At 33.9% G+C, this 17,440-nt stretch overlaps 1 protein-coding gene, 1 long non-coding RNA gene and 1 other non-coding gene across 3 annotated transcripts in view; 2 read left to right on the top strand and 1 right to left on the bottom strand.

Annotated features, from left to right (window-relative positions):
- The first annotated feature begins 1,034 nt into the window (after positions 1–1,034).
- On the top strand, positions 1,035–2,207 carry LOC125770113 (splicing factor 3A subunit 2-like). Its single transcript, XM_049439413.1, has 2 exons — positions 1,035–1,948; positions 2,046–2,207. The coding sequence occupies exons 1-2, from the start codon at positions 1,715–1,717 to the stop codon at positions 2,082–2,084; spliced, it is 273 nt and encodes a 90-aa protein (XP_049295370.1). The 5' UTR covers positions 1,035–1,714; the 3' UTR covers positions 2,085–2,207.
- A 4,207-nt stretch (positions 2,208–6,414) lies between these two features.
- On the bottom strand, positions 6,415–6,496 carry Trnas-cga (transfer RNA serine (anticodon CGA)). Its single transcript has one exon. It is a non-coding gene; the product is annotated as a tRNA-Ser (tRNA).
- Positions 6,497–7,633: 1,137 nt separating this feature from the next.
- The window catches only part of LOC125770050 (uncharacterized), a 32,816-nt gene continuing 23,009 nt past the window's right edge, over positions 7,634–17,440 (top strand). The window contains exon 1 of the long non-coding RNA XR_007419129.1: positions 7,634–8,720. This is a non-coding gene — a long non-coding RNA (uncharacterized LOC125770050). The remainder of the gene's footprint in view (positions 8,721–17,440) is intronic.

Genomic DNA, 17,440 nt, shown 5'->3' with positions numbered 1-17,440 from the left:
GGTTCGATTCCGCAATAGCCTTCACTGTCGGCTCTATCACCATCGCGGATAAGACGAGAGATAAATATGAAAATTCCGACAGCGTCTTGGGAAAACGCAACATTACCCGATACCGTCAGATCCGGGTTATCCCAACGGACAGACCGACCGAAGGTCACGAACGATCGTTTTGCATCCCCGAAAAGGAAGTAAAGCAAGATTCCCGGAATCGTGCGTTACTCTTCATCACTTTACAACACCCCCGTCTACGTCCTCTAACGATGGCTTCTACGACCTCGTCACAATCGGAAGATGGCTTGGGCAGCAGTTTTGCATATTCAAATGTGCATCTATTGACACAGGAAGCGCCGGCTTTTCCCCGGTAAAATGTTGCCTTTTTGTCTACACTTTTCTATTTCGCCCTCTAGACGACGAACCGAACTTACCTGCAGATGCGTCCCGTGGAATGGTAAAAGATCGACCAAAGCAAAGGGAAAACGAGTGGTGGGTCATTCCAATGGATTTCCATAATTACCATGCGCCAGGCGAAGGAGCACAAAGCCAGCAGACAGAAAGTTTCCCCGTTGCGCCGGCGTGAGATGAATTTTTCGGGACGCTTCAGCAAAAGGTTAGTTCCATCTTTTTACACGACATTCGCCTGTGAGCTAACTGATTGTTTGTGTAGTTTTTATTGATTTATTGTTTATTGACATTTCACACCCTCGGGGTGCGTTTTGCGGGTTATTCGGTCTTTCCGATGGGAATTTTATAAAAATATGCACAACACAAATGAATGTTTATTCAAGATTGCTGGATAAGTAATTTTTAAACATTTGAGATAATGCTTTAAATAATTTAAATAGTTTTAACTTATCCGTTGGACGATAATGTGTCATTTATTTCTGATTGATTACATTTTCTAAAATATATAATGACAATTTTTTTGTATTTTACTTATTTTTTTATTGTTATTTAAAAATTGTTTGCTAATTATTTATAATTTCTTTACCAATGCATTAAACATTTGATATTCACTGTTCTTTATAGCTCCTCCTACTTTTCCAACTGAACACTGCTCGCATCATACACCATGACGGAACGGGATAGGAGATATTTCGGAAGCGTACGTCATTTATTTTGGCTGCGTGCGTACGTGCGTTAAATTTGAAATAAATAATACTGAAAAGAGATTACCCGAGCTAAAAGCACGAGAAACGGGGTTAAGTTTGTTTCCCTCATTAGTTTTATGAATAATAGTAATTATTATTAGGAATGATTAATTAATAATTGTATTTCTTTGTAGCTTCCAGAATATGCAACATTTACGGACATTCGGTTTTCTGCACAAGTTTCCGCTAATCTCCACGATGGTACAAATGGCGCTAGCGTCGGCGACAGCATAGACTGTCACAACTGTCATCAATGTCAAGACACTTTTCTCCAAAAGGACGCGCTGGTTGGTTGTTGGCGAAGTATTTCGACTGTTTTTTTTCGATAAATACAACGTTTTGGTAAGTTATTAACTGTTAACTACCTTTTTCCCCGGTGTAAAGACAACGTCTCCTTCATATTGCAGCATCTTGAATGTCCAAAACCATGATGATAGCAACACCGGCGGTGCAGGCGAGAGTAACCATGACCGGCTAGCACGATTGCTACAGCCAGCGCTGGAAAAGATCGATCAAAACAAGTATCCCTACTAAGATGCAACGAGGGTAGCACCTGTCCCATAGGCATGGCAAAAACCACCAGACAACCGTACGAAGCACCGTGCGTGATACAACCGGAAAAATCACGCATCGAGCCGAAAAAGTTCGTCAAGATCGGTCGTGCCGGTTATCGGGTGACGAAGCAGCGCGATCCAGAGAATGATCAACAGTCGTTGCTCTTCCAAATCGGCTATCCGGAAATTACGGACGGTATTGTACCGCGGCATTGGTTTATGTTCGTTTACCACCAGTCAAACACGGTAATTTCATATTTTAATGGATTTTTAAATTAATTTTTCTCGTTATTTTAATGGATTATATAGACAATTATTAACAACTAATAATTGTAACTTTCAGCGAACACGAGCTTCCGCCAATTTCCACAATGGTACGTAGGGCGCTAGGAGCAGCGAAAGCTCGAACTGTCAGTGCTGTCATCAATGTCAAGACATTTTTCTCGAAGGGACGCGCTGGATGGTTGTTGGCGAAGTATTTCTACTGGTTTTCCGATAAATATAACGTTTGGTAAGTTATTAATTGTAAACCATCTTGTGCCAGTGTAAAACCAACGTTTCCTTATTATTGCAGCATCATGGAATTCCAAAACCATACCGGTGACAACACCGGCGGCGGAGGCATGGCTTCCTGGTCCGAGAGCAACCGTGATCGGCGTGAACGATTGCGGCAGCCAGCGCTGGATACGATCGATCTGAACAAGGGTCCCTACTAAGATCCAACGAGAGCGTCACCTGTCCCATACGCCGGGTGAAAAGCATCAGGCCAATCTGGCAAGTCGTGCCACGAAAGAAACGAAGGAAGCACCGTCATTGATATAACTGGGAAAGAAACGCATCGAGCCGAAACGGTGTGTCAAGATCGGTACCGCGGCATCGGTTTATTTCCGTTTTACGAACAAAAGATCGTAACTGGACAGTGCTACTGAAAGAAAAACACAAAACAATTTTTTCCTACAGTTTTCCTTAAAGCCGGAACCGAAGAAAATTCCACCTCCGCTACCGAATGTGCACCGTAAACCGATATTTAACTTACCTCACTTACGTGAGGATGTGGATGTTAAACTAATGTATAATCATAATTTACAGTAATAAAATGGTCCTATGTTTGTTAAAGTGATGACTGAAATAATAAAATTCTGGATTTTTAATAATTTTTTGATATATACCGGTCGACAAAATCGATGAGTAAGTCTAGCGAAAGGACAGCCAGTTTTTGGACAGACGTGTTATGAGTGGACGGATCGTGTCATAAATAAAATTTATAAAAAGAAAAAAAGAAAAATTTTATAATTTGGATCTGTGAAGTCTTGCTGAAAATGGTCAGGACAGAAAAAGAAATGGGTGAAAGTCACGACAGTAACATCTAGCTTGAAAATATCATAAGTCTATAGCCTTACCATTTTTTTGAGTAATTTTGCAAAATTTTATAAGTTGATTTATTTTAATGCGAATTTGTTGCAATAAGTTTCTTTTCACTCAAATAATGCTTTAAATTTAAAAAAAAATACAAAATCAGAAAAAAATTAAAAAAAAAAATTCTACTCGAAAATTTCATAAGGGGTACCCCTTGCCATTTTTTTGAGAAATTTTGCAAAAAAATTTAAATTGATTTATTTTAATGCCAATTGGTTGAAAAAGGTTTCTTTTCACACGAATAATGCTTTAAATAAAAAACAGAATAAAAAATTATAAAAAATATTAAAAAATATAAAATTAAAAAATTTCATAATGCTCATTTTTGCGCCAAGTTTTGCCTATAACTCGGTCGGTATCCAACGGATCGCCAATCTTTAACCTGTGGTCGATAGATGGCACCAATGGCTACATTTTCTTCTTGGACGGCCATGCCCTCAGATGTCTGTGCCAGAAGTTATTCGAGGAACCAAGTTCCTTACCCTGTTTGAGAAAATGTAAAATTTTCCTCATTTTTGCACCAAGTTTTGCCTATAACTCGGACGGTATCCAACGGATCGCCAGTCTTTAACCTGTGGTCGATAGATGGCACCAATGGCTACATTTTCTTCATGGACGGCCATGCATTGTTATCCTTAAAAATAACAAAATTGGTGACAAAATATAAAAAAAACAAATCTCATCAAACTATTCATCAAACACGACATTATATCATCATGTTCAACAGCAAGCACATTCCGTTCGTGTATTAAACTATTCCGCTTGGCAAACAAGCCCCGAAGCAATAAATCGCCCAGCAGTAAAATCCATGAATCCAATTCGCAAAACTTATTTCACAATCAAGCTTTTTCTTTCCTCCTTCATTTCTTTCCTTCAAACGAAAAAACGTACGGACAGCGTTTTCGAAAGGATTCTTGCAAACAGACAGGGGAGGAAAACCTCCCCTTGTTTTATGTTTTTGTTTCAGAACAATTGAACAACGGCACGCGATGACATTCCACCCGGGCGCGTGTGCCGTTGGTTGGCGTGCAAGCTTTCGGGCCGAAGCGCAAAACCACAACTTTTGTGGCCAACAGACGGATGCTCCTTTCGGTTCCCAACATTAATGTTAGCCTTTTATCATTGTCGGTCGTGTAAAGCAGCTCATTTTTCTTTGGGGTTTTGCCCGCAAATTGAATGTTTTAATTTGTCTACCACAATGGGTTAATTAGTGAACTTATTATATTATTTAAAAATATATTGTATGTTGTTTTACTGTTTCTTTGAATGCATCAGCTTTGCGAATTGGTGCATAAAACAACTGTATTGGAAATATTAGGTTGTTAAAAGCGAATAAAAGGCTTTTTAAAAAATATGTACAAATTAATATACTAATCACAAATCACAAAAGAAGCGAGTGATAAATAAGTAAACTGGGTTTAAAAATCAATACTGCATAAAAATTTGATTTCTCTTCCACACATATCGGCCAAGTTCAGGGACGCTTCCGAAGCTTCTATAGGTCTACATCATGGCTTTCGCCCTTCATTTTACGTCGAGTGCAATCGCCATGGTGACGGTAGTGGACCACAACACAAAATGCAGCGTAAAACTACAATAAATGGTAAAGAAAAAGGTTTTAGAAAATGTGTTAATGAAACATTTGTATACTATTAAAAACAAACCAAATACTTTGTCTAGCTCTTTTTCTAACCAGAAAATATAAGTTTAATATAAACAGTAGCTTCGTACAGTATTTCCTGTCGAACTGCTGATTTATGAGGTGTATTTTACATTCGTTCTACATTGCTTCAAAACACATCGCAACGATTCGTTACGAATAGGACCGTCAAGGTACGATGCAAAAACATATTTCCCAAAAACCTTTGCTTCTTCCTATCGAACACGCGGAGTGTATCCGGCATTCGGGGAAAGAAAATGTGTTGTGGGACACGTAGTCCGTACGATGATTTTCTGCATTTGGAAATGGGTATTTAAGGGATGGGATTCATATTTTTTCGATACCGTGACCCGGTTGGAACACTCACCACTACTAGTGTGAGCCGGTGGCTAAGGACAGTGGTGGCGTGCAATTTAAGCGTTCAAAAAAAATTACTCATTATAAACTTTTAATTTCACAAAGAGAGAAAAAAAAAGAAAATTATTTTTTCTGAACCCAAAAGTTATTTCTGAACCCAAAGTTTGTATAACTATTAATATAACATTATGGATCCCTTTAAAGTTTAAGTTAAAGCGGAATACATGTTCAGGTACAATTTAAAATATTTGCATCTTTCTTTAACTAATTGCAAAATTAAATTAATTCTTTGCAACACGAAATTAACCGAATTTAAGAATTAATACTTAAATTATATGTAAGAATCTCTCAAGAATTAAGAATTTAAGTGAAGCTTGGGTCGGTAAAAAAATCGTGATAATATTAAGAAACAAAACAAACCATTTTCATGTCCAATGGTTTAAACACTATAACAATCACTGTCCAACAACATCTAGTTCCGCCCACCAACATTGCTGATAGTGGAATCGATTCCTGTTTTCATGCTTCTAAGGCACCAACTCAACACCAAAACATAAAATCCTCAACTCACCCACCCCGACCTGTGCCAAACCGTGTCCCGCGCGGCGGTGAACGGCAGTTTGTCTGGCGAACCATTCTACCCCTTAAAACATATACAACCCTGTAAGGCACCAAACTCGCCCGCGTTTGCTGTTGGTGCTGGTGTTTCCCTAGTTTCCGGTTTTGGGGGGGAGGGGGAGGGAAAACGATAGCACACACGACTGGTACCTGGCACTGGACCTTAAAGCACCGGAGGCCACGTCAGTTGGTCGGTAGTACGCGAACGACGACAAACATCGCCTCGCTAGTTCACGCTCAAGTCCCCGTGGTCGAGACGCTTCTTGGCGAGTTTTGTTAAAGTTGGTCTAACCCTAAAGTGCACCAGTTGTGTAACTCATTTAGTGCGGGAGGAAAGAAAAAAAAAGGTGCGCAAAAAGGTGTGCTTGAATAAATGAAGGGTCAAGCTCAAGGTGTAAACAGTAGTTGAACTTGATTTGTGGCTAAGATTTCCTAATCACTTGGAAATTAAAAATAACTGACCTCGTAAATAGGACCTTGCCATCAACGAAACACTGCAAAACAATAACAAACAACCGAATGTAGTGAGTGTGCTATTAAACGAGTTAATTACTGTTAATAACGAGTTAATAATAATCAATAAATTATAACAATATAATAACAGTTTCTAAACACTCTATAGAAATAAAAAAAAGTGTTGGAAAAATACTTTCCAATCTTTCGCAGCCGGTAGGATTCGAACCTACGCTCCCAGAGGGAATCTGATTTCGAGTCAGACGCCTTAACCACTCGGCCACGACTGCTTCGTCGCAGTGCCGCTGCTAAACGCATGTTTCCTCATTAGCCGCACGAACACAGCACACCAAAAGGTAAGATTAAACTGATTTGTGATGCGTGAAACCGGCTATTATCGTACGTTCCATACGATTCGATACGTTTCAGGATGATCGCTAGGTGGAATGATTTATTATACCAAACAACAGTACCGTGAATATTCAATTTGCGAATTACTTTCTATACGGCTTTTATGAAACTTTATGAAGCTACTGTCGTTTCAGTGATTAATGTTTGTTACAGTGTTATAAAGCAAGGTATTTCTGTTAATATTAAAGTATGCAAACTTTCCATTCTGTTTAAATAACAACGTATATTTAATATCACAGCATGAAAAGCGCATACGCTGACAGCAATTCAGGAGTGCGTGTTTATTTACCCGACACGTGTTAAGATAGGTCTTTTATTTGCAAACACCTGACGTCTTGTGCAGAATGGACCACAACAATGCATGCGTGTGTACCATTCGCAATCGTAATAATTTTCCCTTTCATCAACAGACGATGGGAAATCGTACATCAGTGCGCGCTTAAGGAATGTTTGCTTTTGAATCATGGCATCATGCATTCGTACACAAAATGTTGGTTGCATTCGAATTCGCTTGTCTTCAACTAAATTGCTAGAAGTGGGTAACACACTACACGTTAATCATGAAAAAAAACGAACAGGCCCTGAATCGAACAAGAAATAGTCAATCATCGACCATACTTTTGCGCGACCTGCAATGTGTGTTGTACGGTGCAAATTTATGTGACTGTCATGCAAGGTCTTCCATTGCTTGGGAATGAGTATTGCGCCATGTTAGTCGATACAATACATTTACTGAACATTTCGACAACAGCTATAAATTGATTACGCCACGTTCGATAAATCTAAAATTAGAATGTAATGTCACCAGAAATATCTTCAGCGTAATCAATACGCGTATCGTATAACTTCTCGCTAAAGTGAACATTTTAAAGAGAAATAAGTATATCTAATTTATAAATTTTGACAAATTGCTCAAAAAAAATGGTAAAAAAAAGCCTTAGGAAATTTTCAACTGTTTAGAATTTTTTTTCCTTTTTTTTATTTAAAGCATTATTTGAGTGGAAAGAAACTTATTGCAACAAAAAAAAAATTAAAAAAAAAATTAAAATTTTTGCTGAATTGCTCAAAAATGAGGAAAATTTTACATTTTTTCAAACATGGTATGGAACTTGGTTCCTCGAATAACTTCTGGTACAGACATCTGAGGGCATGGCCGTCCAAGAAGAAAATGTAGCCATTGATGCCATCTATCGACCACAGGTTAAAGATTGGCGATCCGTTGGATACCGTCCGAGTTATAGGCAAAACTTGGCGCAAAAATGAGGAAAATTTTACATTTTCTCAAACAGGGTAAGGAACTTGGTTCCTCGAATAACTTCTGGCACAGACATCTGAGGACATAGCCGTCCAAGAAGAAAATGTAGCCATTAGTGTCATCTATCGACCACAGGTTAAAGATTGGCGATCCGTTGGATACCGACCGAGTTATAGGCAAAACTTGGCGCAAAAATGAGCATTATGAAATTTTTTAATTTTATATTTTTTAATATTTTTTATAATTTTTGATTCTTTTTTAATTTAAAACATTATTTGAGTGAAAAGAAACTTATTGCAACCAATTGGCATTAAAATAAATCAATTTCATTTTTTTTGCAAAATTTCTCAAAAAAATGGCAAGGGGTACCCCTTATGAAATTTTCGAGTGGAAATTTTTTTTTTAATTTTTTTCTGATTTTTTATTCTTTTATTAATTTAAAGCATTATTTGAGTGAAAAGAAACTTATTGCAACTAATTCGCATTAAAATATATCAATTTTTTAAATTTTGCTGAATTGCTCAAAAATGAGGAAAATTTTACATTTTCTCAAACAGGGTAAGGAACTTGGTTCGTCGAATAACTTCTGGCACAGACATCTGAGGGCATGGCCGTCCAAGAAGAAAATGTAGCCATTGGTGTCATCTATCGACCACAGGTTAAAGATTGGCGATCCGTTGGATACCGTCCGAGTTATAGGCAAAACTTGGTGCAAAAATGAAGAAAATTTTACATTTTCTCAAACAGGGTAAGGAACTTGGTTCCTCGAATAACTTCTGGCACAGACATCTGAGGGCATGGCCGTCCAAGAAGAAAATGTAGCCATTGATGCCATCTATCGACCACAGGTTAAAGATTGGCGATCCGTTGGATACCGACCGAGTTATAGGCAAAACTTGGCGCAAAAATGAGCATTATGAAATTTTTTAATTTTATATTTTTTAATATTTTTTATAATTTTTGATTCTTTTTTAATTTAAAACATTATTTGAGTGAAAAGAAACTTATTGCAACCAATTGGCATTAAAATAAATCAATTTCATTTTTTTTGCAAAATTTCTCAAAAAAATGGCAAGGGGTACCCCTTATGAAATTTTCGAGTGGAAATTTTTTTTTAAATTTTTTTCTGATTTTTTATTCTTTTATTAATTTAAAGCATTATTTGAGTGAAAAGAAACTTATTGCAACTAATTCGCATTAAAATATATCAATTTTTTAAATTTTGCTGAATTGCTCAAAAATGAGGAAAATTTTACATTTTCTCAAACAGGGTAAGGAACTTGGTTCGTCGAATAACTTCTGGCACAGACATCTGAGGGCATGGCCGTCCATGAAGAAAATGAAGCCATTGATGCCATCTATCGACCACAGGTTAAAGATTGGCGATCCGTTGGATACCGACCGAGTTATAGGCAAAACTTGGCGCAAAAATGAGCATTATGAAATTTTTTAATTTTATATTTTTTAATATTTTTTATAATTTTTTATTCTTTTTTAATTTAAAACATTATTTGAGTGAAAAGAAACTTATTGCAACCAATTGGCATTAAAATAAATCAATTTCATTTTTTTTGCAAAATTTCTCAAAAAAATGGCAAGGGGTACCCCTTATGAAATTTTCGAGTGGAAATTTTTTTTTTAAATTTTTTTCTGATTTTTTATTCTTTTATTAATTTAAAGCATTATTTGAGTGAAAAGAAACTTATTACAACTAATTCGCATTAAAACATATCAATTTTTTAAATTTTGCTGAATTGCTCAAAAATGAGGAAAATTTTACATTTTCTCAAACAGGGTAAGGAACTTGGTTCCTCGAATAACTTCTGGCACAGACATCTGAGGGCATGGCCGTCCATGAAGAAAATGTAGCCATTGGTGTCATCTATCGACCACAGGTTAAAGATTGGCGATCCGTTGGATACCGACCGAGTTATAGGCAAAACTTGGTGCAAAAATGAAGAAAATTTTACATTTTCTCAAACAGGGTAAGGAACTTGGTTCCTCGAATAACTTCTGGCACAGACATCTGAGGGCATGGCCGTCCAAGAAGAAAATGAAGCCATTGATGCCATCTATCGACCACAGGTTAAAGATTGGCGATCCGTTGGATACCGACCGAGTTATAGGCAAAACTTGGCGCAAAAATGAGCATTATGAAATTTTTTAATTTTATATTTTTTAATATTTTTTATAATTTTTTATTCTTTTTTAATTTAAAACATTATTTGAGTGAAAAGAAACTTATTGCAACCAATTGGCATTAAAATAAATCAATTTCATTTTTTTTGCAAAATTTCTCAAAAAAATGGCAAGGGGTACCCCTTATGAAATTTTCGAGTGGAAATTTTTTTTTAAATTTTTTTCTGATTTTTTATTCTTTTATTAATTTAAAGCATTATTTGAGTGAAAAGAAACTTATTGCAACTAATTCGCATTAAAATATATCAATTTTTTAAATTTTGCTGAATTGCTCAAAAATGAGGAAAATTTTACATTTTCTCAAACAGGGTAAGGAACTTGGTTCGTCGAATAACTTCTGGCACAGACATCTGAGGGCATGGCCGTCCAAGAAGAAAATGTAGCCATTGATGTCATCTATCGACCACAGGTTAAAGATTGGCGATCCGTTGGATACCGACCGAGTTATAGGCAAAACTTGGCGCAAAAATGACCATTATGAAATTTTTTAATTTTATATTTTTTAATATTTTTTATAATTTTTGATTCTTTTTTAATTTAAAACATTATTTGAGTGAAAAGAATCTTATTGCAACCAATTGGCATTAAAATAAATCAATTTCATTTTTTTTGCAAAATTTCTCAAAAAAATGGCAAGGGGTACCCCTTATAAAATTTTCGAGTGGAAATTTTTTTTTAAATTTTTTTCTGATTTTTTATTCTTTTATTAATTTAAAGCATTATTTGAGTGAAAAGAAACTTATTGCAACTAATTCGCATTAAAATATATCAATTTCTTAAATTTTGCTGAATTGCTCAAAAATGAGGAAAATTTTACATTTTCTCAAACAGGGTAAGGAACTTGGTTCGTCGAATCACTTCTGGCACAGACATCTGAGGGCATGGCCGTCCAAGAAGAAAATGTAGCCATTGGTGTCATCTATCGACCACAGGTTAAAGATTGGCGATCCGTTGGATACCGACCGAGTTATAGGCAAAACTTGGCGCAAAAATGAGCATTATGAAATTTTTTAATTTTATATTTTTTAATATTTTTTATAATTTTTGATTCTTTTTTAATTTAAAACATTATTTGAGTGAAAAGAAACTTATTGCAACCAATTGGCATTAAAATAAATCAATTTCATTTTTTTTGCAAAATTTCTCAAAAAAATGGCAAGGGGTACCCCTTATAAAATTTTCGAGTGGAAATTTTTTTTTAAATTTTTTTCTGATTTTTTATTCTTTTATTAATTTAAAGCATTATTTGAGTGAAAAGAAACTTATTGCAACTAATTCGCATTAAAATATATCAATTTCTTAAATTTTGCTGAATTGCTCAAAAATGAGGAAAATTTTACATTTTCTCAAACAGGGTAAGGAACTTGGTTCGTCGAATAACTTCTGGCACAGACATCTGAGGGCATGGCCGTCCAAGAAGAAAATGTAGCCATTGATGTCATCTATCGACCACAGGTTAAAGATTGGCGATCCGTGGGATACCGACCGAGTTATAGGCAAAACTTTGCGCAAAAATGAGCATTATGAAATTTTTTAATTTTATATTTTTTAATATTTTTTATAATTTTTTATTCTTTTTTAATTTAAAACATTATTTGAGTGAAAAGAAACTTATTGCAACCAATTGGCATTAAAATAAATCAATTTCATTTTTTTTGCAAAATTTCTCAAAAAAATGGCAAGGGGTACCCCTTATAAAATTTTCGAGTGGAAATTTTTTTTTTAATTTTTTTTCTGATTTTTTATTCTTTTATTAATTTAAAGCATTATTTGAGTGAAAAGAAACTTATTGCAACTAATTCGCATTAAAATATATCAATTTTTTAAATTTTGCTGAATTGCTCAAAAATGAGGAAAATTTTACATTTTCTCAAACAGGGTAAGGAACTTGGTTCGTCGAATAACTTCTGGCACAGACATCTGAGGGCATGGCCGTCCAAGAAGAAAATGTAGCCATTGATGTCATCTATCGACCACAGGTTAAAGATTGGCGATCCGTTGGATACCGACCGAGTTATAGGCAAAACTTGGCGCAAAAATGACCATTATGAAATTTTTTAATTTTATATTTTTTAATATTTTTTATAATTTTTGATTCTTTTTTAATTTAAAACATTATTTGAGTGAAAAGAATCTTATTGCAACCAATTGGCATTAAAATAAATCAATTTCATTTTTTTGCAAAATTTCTCAAAAAAATGGCAAGGGGTACCCCTTATGAAATTTTCGAGTGAAAATTTTTTTTTAAATTTTTTTCTGATTTTTTATTCTTTTATTAATTTAAAGCATTATTTGAGTGAAAAGAAACTTATTGCAACTAATTCGCATTAAAATATATCAATTTTTTAAATTTTGCTGAATTGCTCAAAAATGAGGAAAATTTTACATTTTCTCAAACAGGGTAAGGAACTTGGTTCGTCGAATAACTTCTGGCACAGACATCTGAGGGCATGGCCGTCCAAGAAGAAAATGTAGCCATTGGTGTCATCTATCGACCACAGGTTAAAGATTGGCGATCCGTTGGATACCGTCCGAGTTATAGGCAAAACTTGGTGCAAAAATGAAGAAAATTTTACATTTTCTCAAACAGGGTAAGGAACTTGGTTCCTCGAATAACTTCTGGCACAGACATCTGAGGGCATGGCCGTCCAAGAAGAAAATGTAGCCATTGATGCCATCTATCGACCACAGGTTAAAGATTGGCGATCCGTTGGATACCGACCGAGTTATAGGCAAAACTTGGCGCAAAAATGAGCATTATGAAATTTTTTAATTTTATATTTTTTAATATTTTTTATAATTTTTGATTCTTTTTTAATTTAAAACATTATTTGAGTGAAAAGAAACTTATTGCAACCAATTGGCATTAAAATAAATCAATTTCATTTTTTTTGCAAAATTTCTCAAAAAAATGGCAAGGGGTACCCCTTATGAAATTTTCGAGTGGAAATTTTTTTTTAAATTTTTTTCTGATTTTTTATTCTTTTATTAATTTAAAGCATTATTTGAGTGAAAAGAAACTTATTGCAACTAATTCGCATTAAAATATATCAATTTTTTAAATTTTGCTGAATTGCTCAAAAATGAGGAAAATTTTACATTTTCTCAAACAGGGTAAGGAACTTGGTTCGTCGAATAACTTCTGGCACAGACATCTGAGGGCATGGCCGTCCATGAAGAAAATGAAGCCATTGATGCCATCTATCGACCACAGGTTAAAGATTGGCGATCCGTTGGATACCGACCGAGTTATAGGCAAAACTTGGCGCAAAAATGAGCATTATGAAATTTTTTAATTTTATATTTTTTAATATTTTTTATAATTTTTTATTCTTTTTTAATTTAAAACATTATTTGAGTGAAAAGAAACTTATTGCAACCAATTGGCATTAAAATAAATCAATTTCATTTTTTTTGCAAAATTTCTCAAAAAAAATGGCAAGGGGTACCCCTTATGAAATTTTCGAGTGGAAATTTTTTTTTTAAATTTTTTTCTGATTTTTTATTCTTTTATTAATTTAAAGCATTATTTGAGTGAAAAGAAACTTATTACAACTAATTCGCATTAAAACATATCAATTTTTTAAATTTTGCTGAATTGCTCAAAAATGAGGAAAATTTTACATTTTCTCAAACAGGGTAAGGAACTTGGTTCCTCGAATAACTTCTGGCACAGACATCTGAGGGCATGGCCGTCCATGAAGAAAATGTAGCCATTGGTGTCATCTATCGACCACAGGTTAAAGATTGGCGATCCGTTGGATACCGACCGAGTTATAGGCAAAACTTGGTGCAAAAATGAAGAAAATTTTACATTTTCTCAAACAGGGTAAGGAACTTGGTTCCTCGAATAACTTCTGGCACAGACATCTGAGGGCATGGCCGTCCAAGAAGAAAATGTAGCCATTGATGCCATCTATCGACCACAGGTTAAAGATTGGCGATCCGTTGGATACCGACCGAATTATAGGCAAAACTTGGCGCAAAAATGAGCATTATGAAATTTTTTAATTTTATATTTTTTAATATTTTTTATAATTTTTGATTCTTTTTTAATTTAAAACATTATTTGAGTGAAAAGAAACTTATTGCAACCAATTGGCATTAAAATAAATCAATTTCATTTTTTTTGCAAAATTTCTCAAAAAAATGGCAAGGGGTACCCCTTATGAAATTTTCGAGTGGAAATTTTTTTTTAAATTTTTTTCTGATTTTTTATTCTTTTATTAATTTAAAGCATTATTTGAGTGAAAAGAAACTTATTGCAACTAATTCGCATTAAAATATATCAATTTTTTAAATTTTGCTGAATTGCTCAAAAATGAGGAAAATTTTACATTTTCTCAAACAGGGTAAGGAACTTGGTTCGTCGAATAACTTCTGGCACAGACATCTGAGGGCATGGCCGTCCAAGAAGAAAATGTAGCCATTGATGTCATCTATCGACCACAGGTTAAAGATTGGCGATCCGTTGGATACCGACCGAGTTATAGGCAAAACTTGGCGCAAAAATGACCATTATGAAATTTTTTAATTTTATATTTTTTAATATTTTTTATAATTTTTGATTCTTTTTTAATTTAAAACATTATTTGAGTGAAAAGAATCTTATTGCAACCAATTGGCATTAAAATAAATCAATTTCATTTTTTTTGCAAAATTTCTCAAAAAAATGGCAAGGGGTACCCCTTATAAAATTTTCGAGTGGAAATTTTTTTTTAAATTTTTTTCTGATTTTTTATTCTTTTATTAATTTAAAGCATTATTTGAGTGAAAAGAAACTTATTGCAACTAATTCGCATTAAAATATATCAATTTCTTAAATTTTGCTGAATTGCTCAAAAATGAGGAAAATTTTACATTTTCTCAAACAGGGTAAGGAACTTGGTTCGTCGAATCACTTCTGGCACAGACATCTGAGGGCATGGCCGTCCAAGAAGAAAATGTAGCCATTGGTGTCATCTATCGACCACAGGTTAAAGATTGGCGATCCGTTGGATACCGACCGAGTTATAGGCAAAACTTGGCGCAAAAATGAGCATTATGAAATTTTTTAATTTTATATTTTTTAATATTTTTTATAATTTTTGATTCTTTTTTAATTTAAAACATTATTTGAGTGAAAAGAAACTTATTGCAACCAATTGGCATTAAAATAAATCAATTTCATTTTTTTTGCAAAATTTCTCAAAAAAATGGCAAGGGGTACCCCTTATAAAATTTTCGAGTGGAAATTTTTTTTTAAATTTTTTTCTGATTTTTTATTCTTTTATTAATTTAAAGCATTATTTGAGTGAAAAGAAACTTATTGCAACTAATTCGCATTAAAATATATCAATTTCTTAAATTTTGCTGAATTGCTCAAAAATGAGGAAAATTTTACATTTTCTCAAACAGGGTAAGGAACTTGGTTCGTCGAATAACTTCTGGCACAGACATCTGAGGGCATGGCCGTCCAAGAAGAAAATGTAGCCATTGATGTCATCTATCGACCACAGGTTAAAGATTGGCGATCCGTGGGATACCGACCGAGTTATAGGCAAAACTTTGCGCAAAAATGAGCATTATGAAATTTTTTAATTTTATATTTTTTAATATTTTTTATAATTTTTTATTCTTTTTTAATTTAAAACATTATTTGAGTGAAAAGAAACTTATTGCAACCAATTGGCATTAAAATAAATCAATTTCATTTTTTTTGCAAAATTTCTCAAAAAAATGGCAAGGGGTACCCCTTATAAAATTTTCGAGTGGAAATTTTTTTTTTAATTTTTTTTCTGATTTTTTATTCTTTTATTAATTTAAAGCATTATTTGAGTGAAAAGAAACTTATTGCAACTAATTCGCATTAAAATATATCAATTTTTTAAATTTTGCTGAATTGCTCAAAAATGAGGAAAATTTTACATTTTCTCAAACAGGGTAAGGAACTTGGTTCGTCGAATAACTTCTGGCACAGACATCTGAGGGCATGGCCGTCCAAGAAGAAAATGTAGCCATTGATGTCATCTATCGACCACAGGTTAAAGATTGGCGATCCGTTGGATACCGACCGAGTTATAGGCAAAACTTGGCGCAAAAATGACCATTATGAAATTTTTTAATTTTATATTTTTTAATATTTTTTATAATTTTTGATTCTTTTTTAATTTAAAACATTATTTGAGTGAAAAGAATCTTATTGCAACCAATTGGCATTAAAATAAATCAATTTCATTTTTTTTGCAAAATTTCTCAAAAAAATGGCAAGGGGTACCCCTTATAAAATTTTCGAGTGGAAATTTTTTTTTAAATTTTTTTCTGATTTTTTATTCTTTTATTAATTTAAAGCATTATTTGAGTGAAAAGAAACTTATTGCAACTAATTCGCATTAAAATATATCAATTTCTTAAATTTTGCTGAATTGCTCAAAAATGAGGAAAATTTTACATTTTCTCAAACAGGGTAAGGAACTTGGTTCGTCGAATCACTTCTGGCACAGACATCTGAGGGCATGGCCGTCCAAGAAGAAAATGTAGCCATTAGTGTCATCTATCGACCACAGGTTAAAGATTGGCGATCCGTTGGATACCGACCGAGTTATAGGCAAAACTTGGCGCAAAAATGAGCATTATAAATTTTTTTAATTTTATATTTTTTAATATTTTTTATAATTTTTTATTCTGTTTTTTATTTAAAACATTATTTGAGTGAAACGAAACCCTTTTCAACCAATTGGCATTAAAATAAATCAATTTCATTTTTTTTGCAAAATTTCTCAAAAAAATGGCAAGGGGTACCCCTTATGAAATTTTCGAGTGAAAATTTTTTTTTAAATTTTTTTCTGATTTTTTATTCTTTTATTAATTTAAAGCATTATTTGAGTGAAAAGAAACTTATTGCAACTAATTCGCATTAAAATATATCAATTTTTTAAATTTTGCTGAATTGCTCAAAAATGAGGAAAATTTTACATTTTCTCAAACAGGGTAAGGAACTTGGTTCGTCGAATAACTTCTGGCACAGACATCTGAGGGCATGGCCGTCCAAGAAGAAAATGTAGCCATTGGTGTCATCTATCGACCACAGGTTAAAGATTGGCGATCCGTTGGATACCGTCCGAGTTATAGGCAAAACTTGGTGCAAAAATGAAGAAAATTTTACATTTTCTCAAACAGGGTAAGGAACTTGGTTCCTCGAATAACTTCTGGCACAGACATCTGAGGGCATGGCCGTCCAAGAAGAAAATGTAGCCATTGATGCCATCTATCGACCACAGGTTAAAGATTGGCGATCCGTTGGATACCGACCGAGTTATAGGCAAAACTTGGCGCAAAAATGAGCATTATGAAATTTTTTAATTTTATATTTTTTAATATTTTTTATAAT

The sequence above is a fragment of the Anopheles funestus genome, chromosome 3RL, assembly GCF_943734845.2.
Source record: "Anopheles funestus chromosome 3RL, idAnoFuneDA-416_04, whole genome shotgun sequence".
Classification (NCBI taxonomy): Eukaryota; Metazoa; Arthropoda; class Insecta; order Diptera; family Culicidae; genus Anopheles; species Anopheles funestus.
The sequence above is the reverse complement of the archived record's forward strand: the minus strand, read 5'-3'. Positions and strand labels throughout refer to the sequence as shown.

Bases quoted from the DNA above. Each gene is read 5' to 3' on its own strand.
- LOC125770113 (XM_049439413.1), top strand. From the start codon at position 1,715: ATGGCAAAAACCACCAGACAACCGTACGAAGCACCGTGCGTGATACAA. The intron at 1,949-2,045 runs GTAATTTCATAT...TGTAACTTTCAG, and splicing joins TTTACCACCAGTCAAACACG to CGAACACGAGCTTCCGCCAA.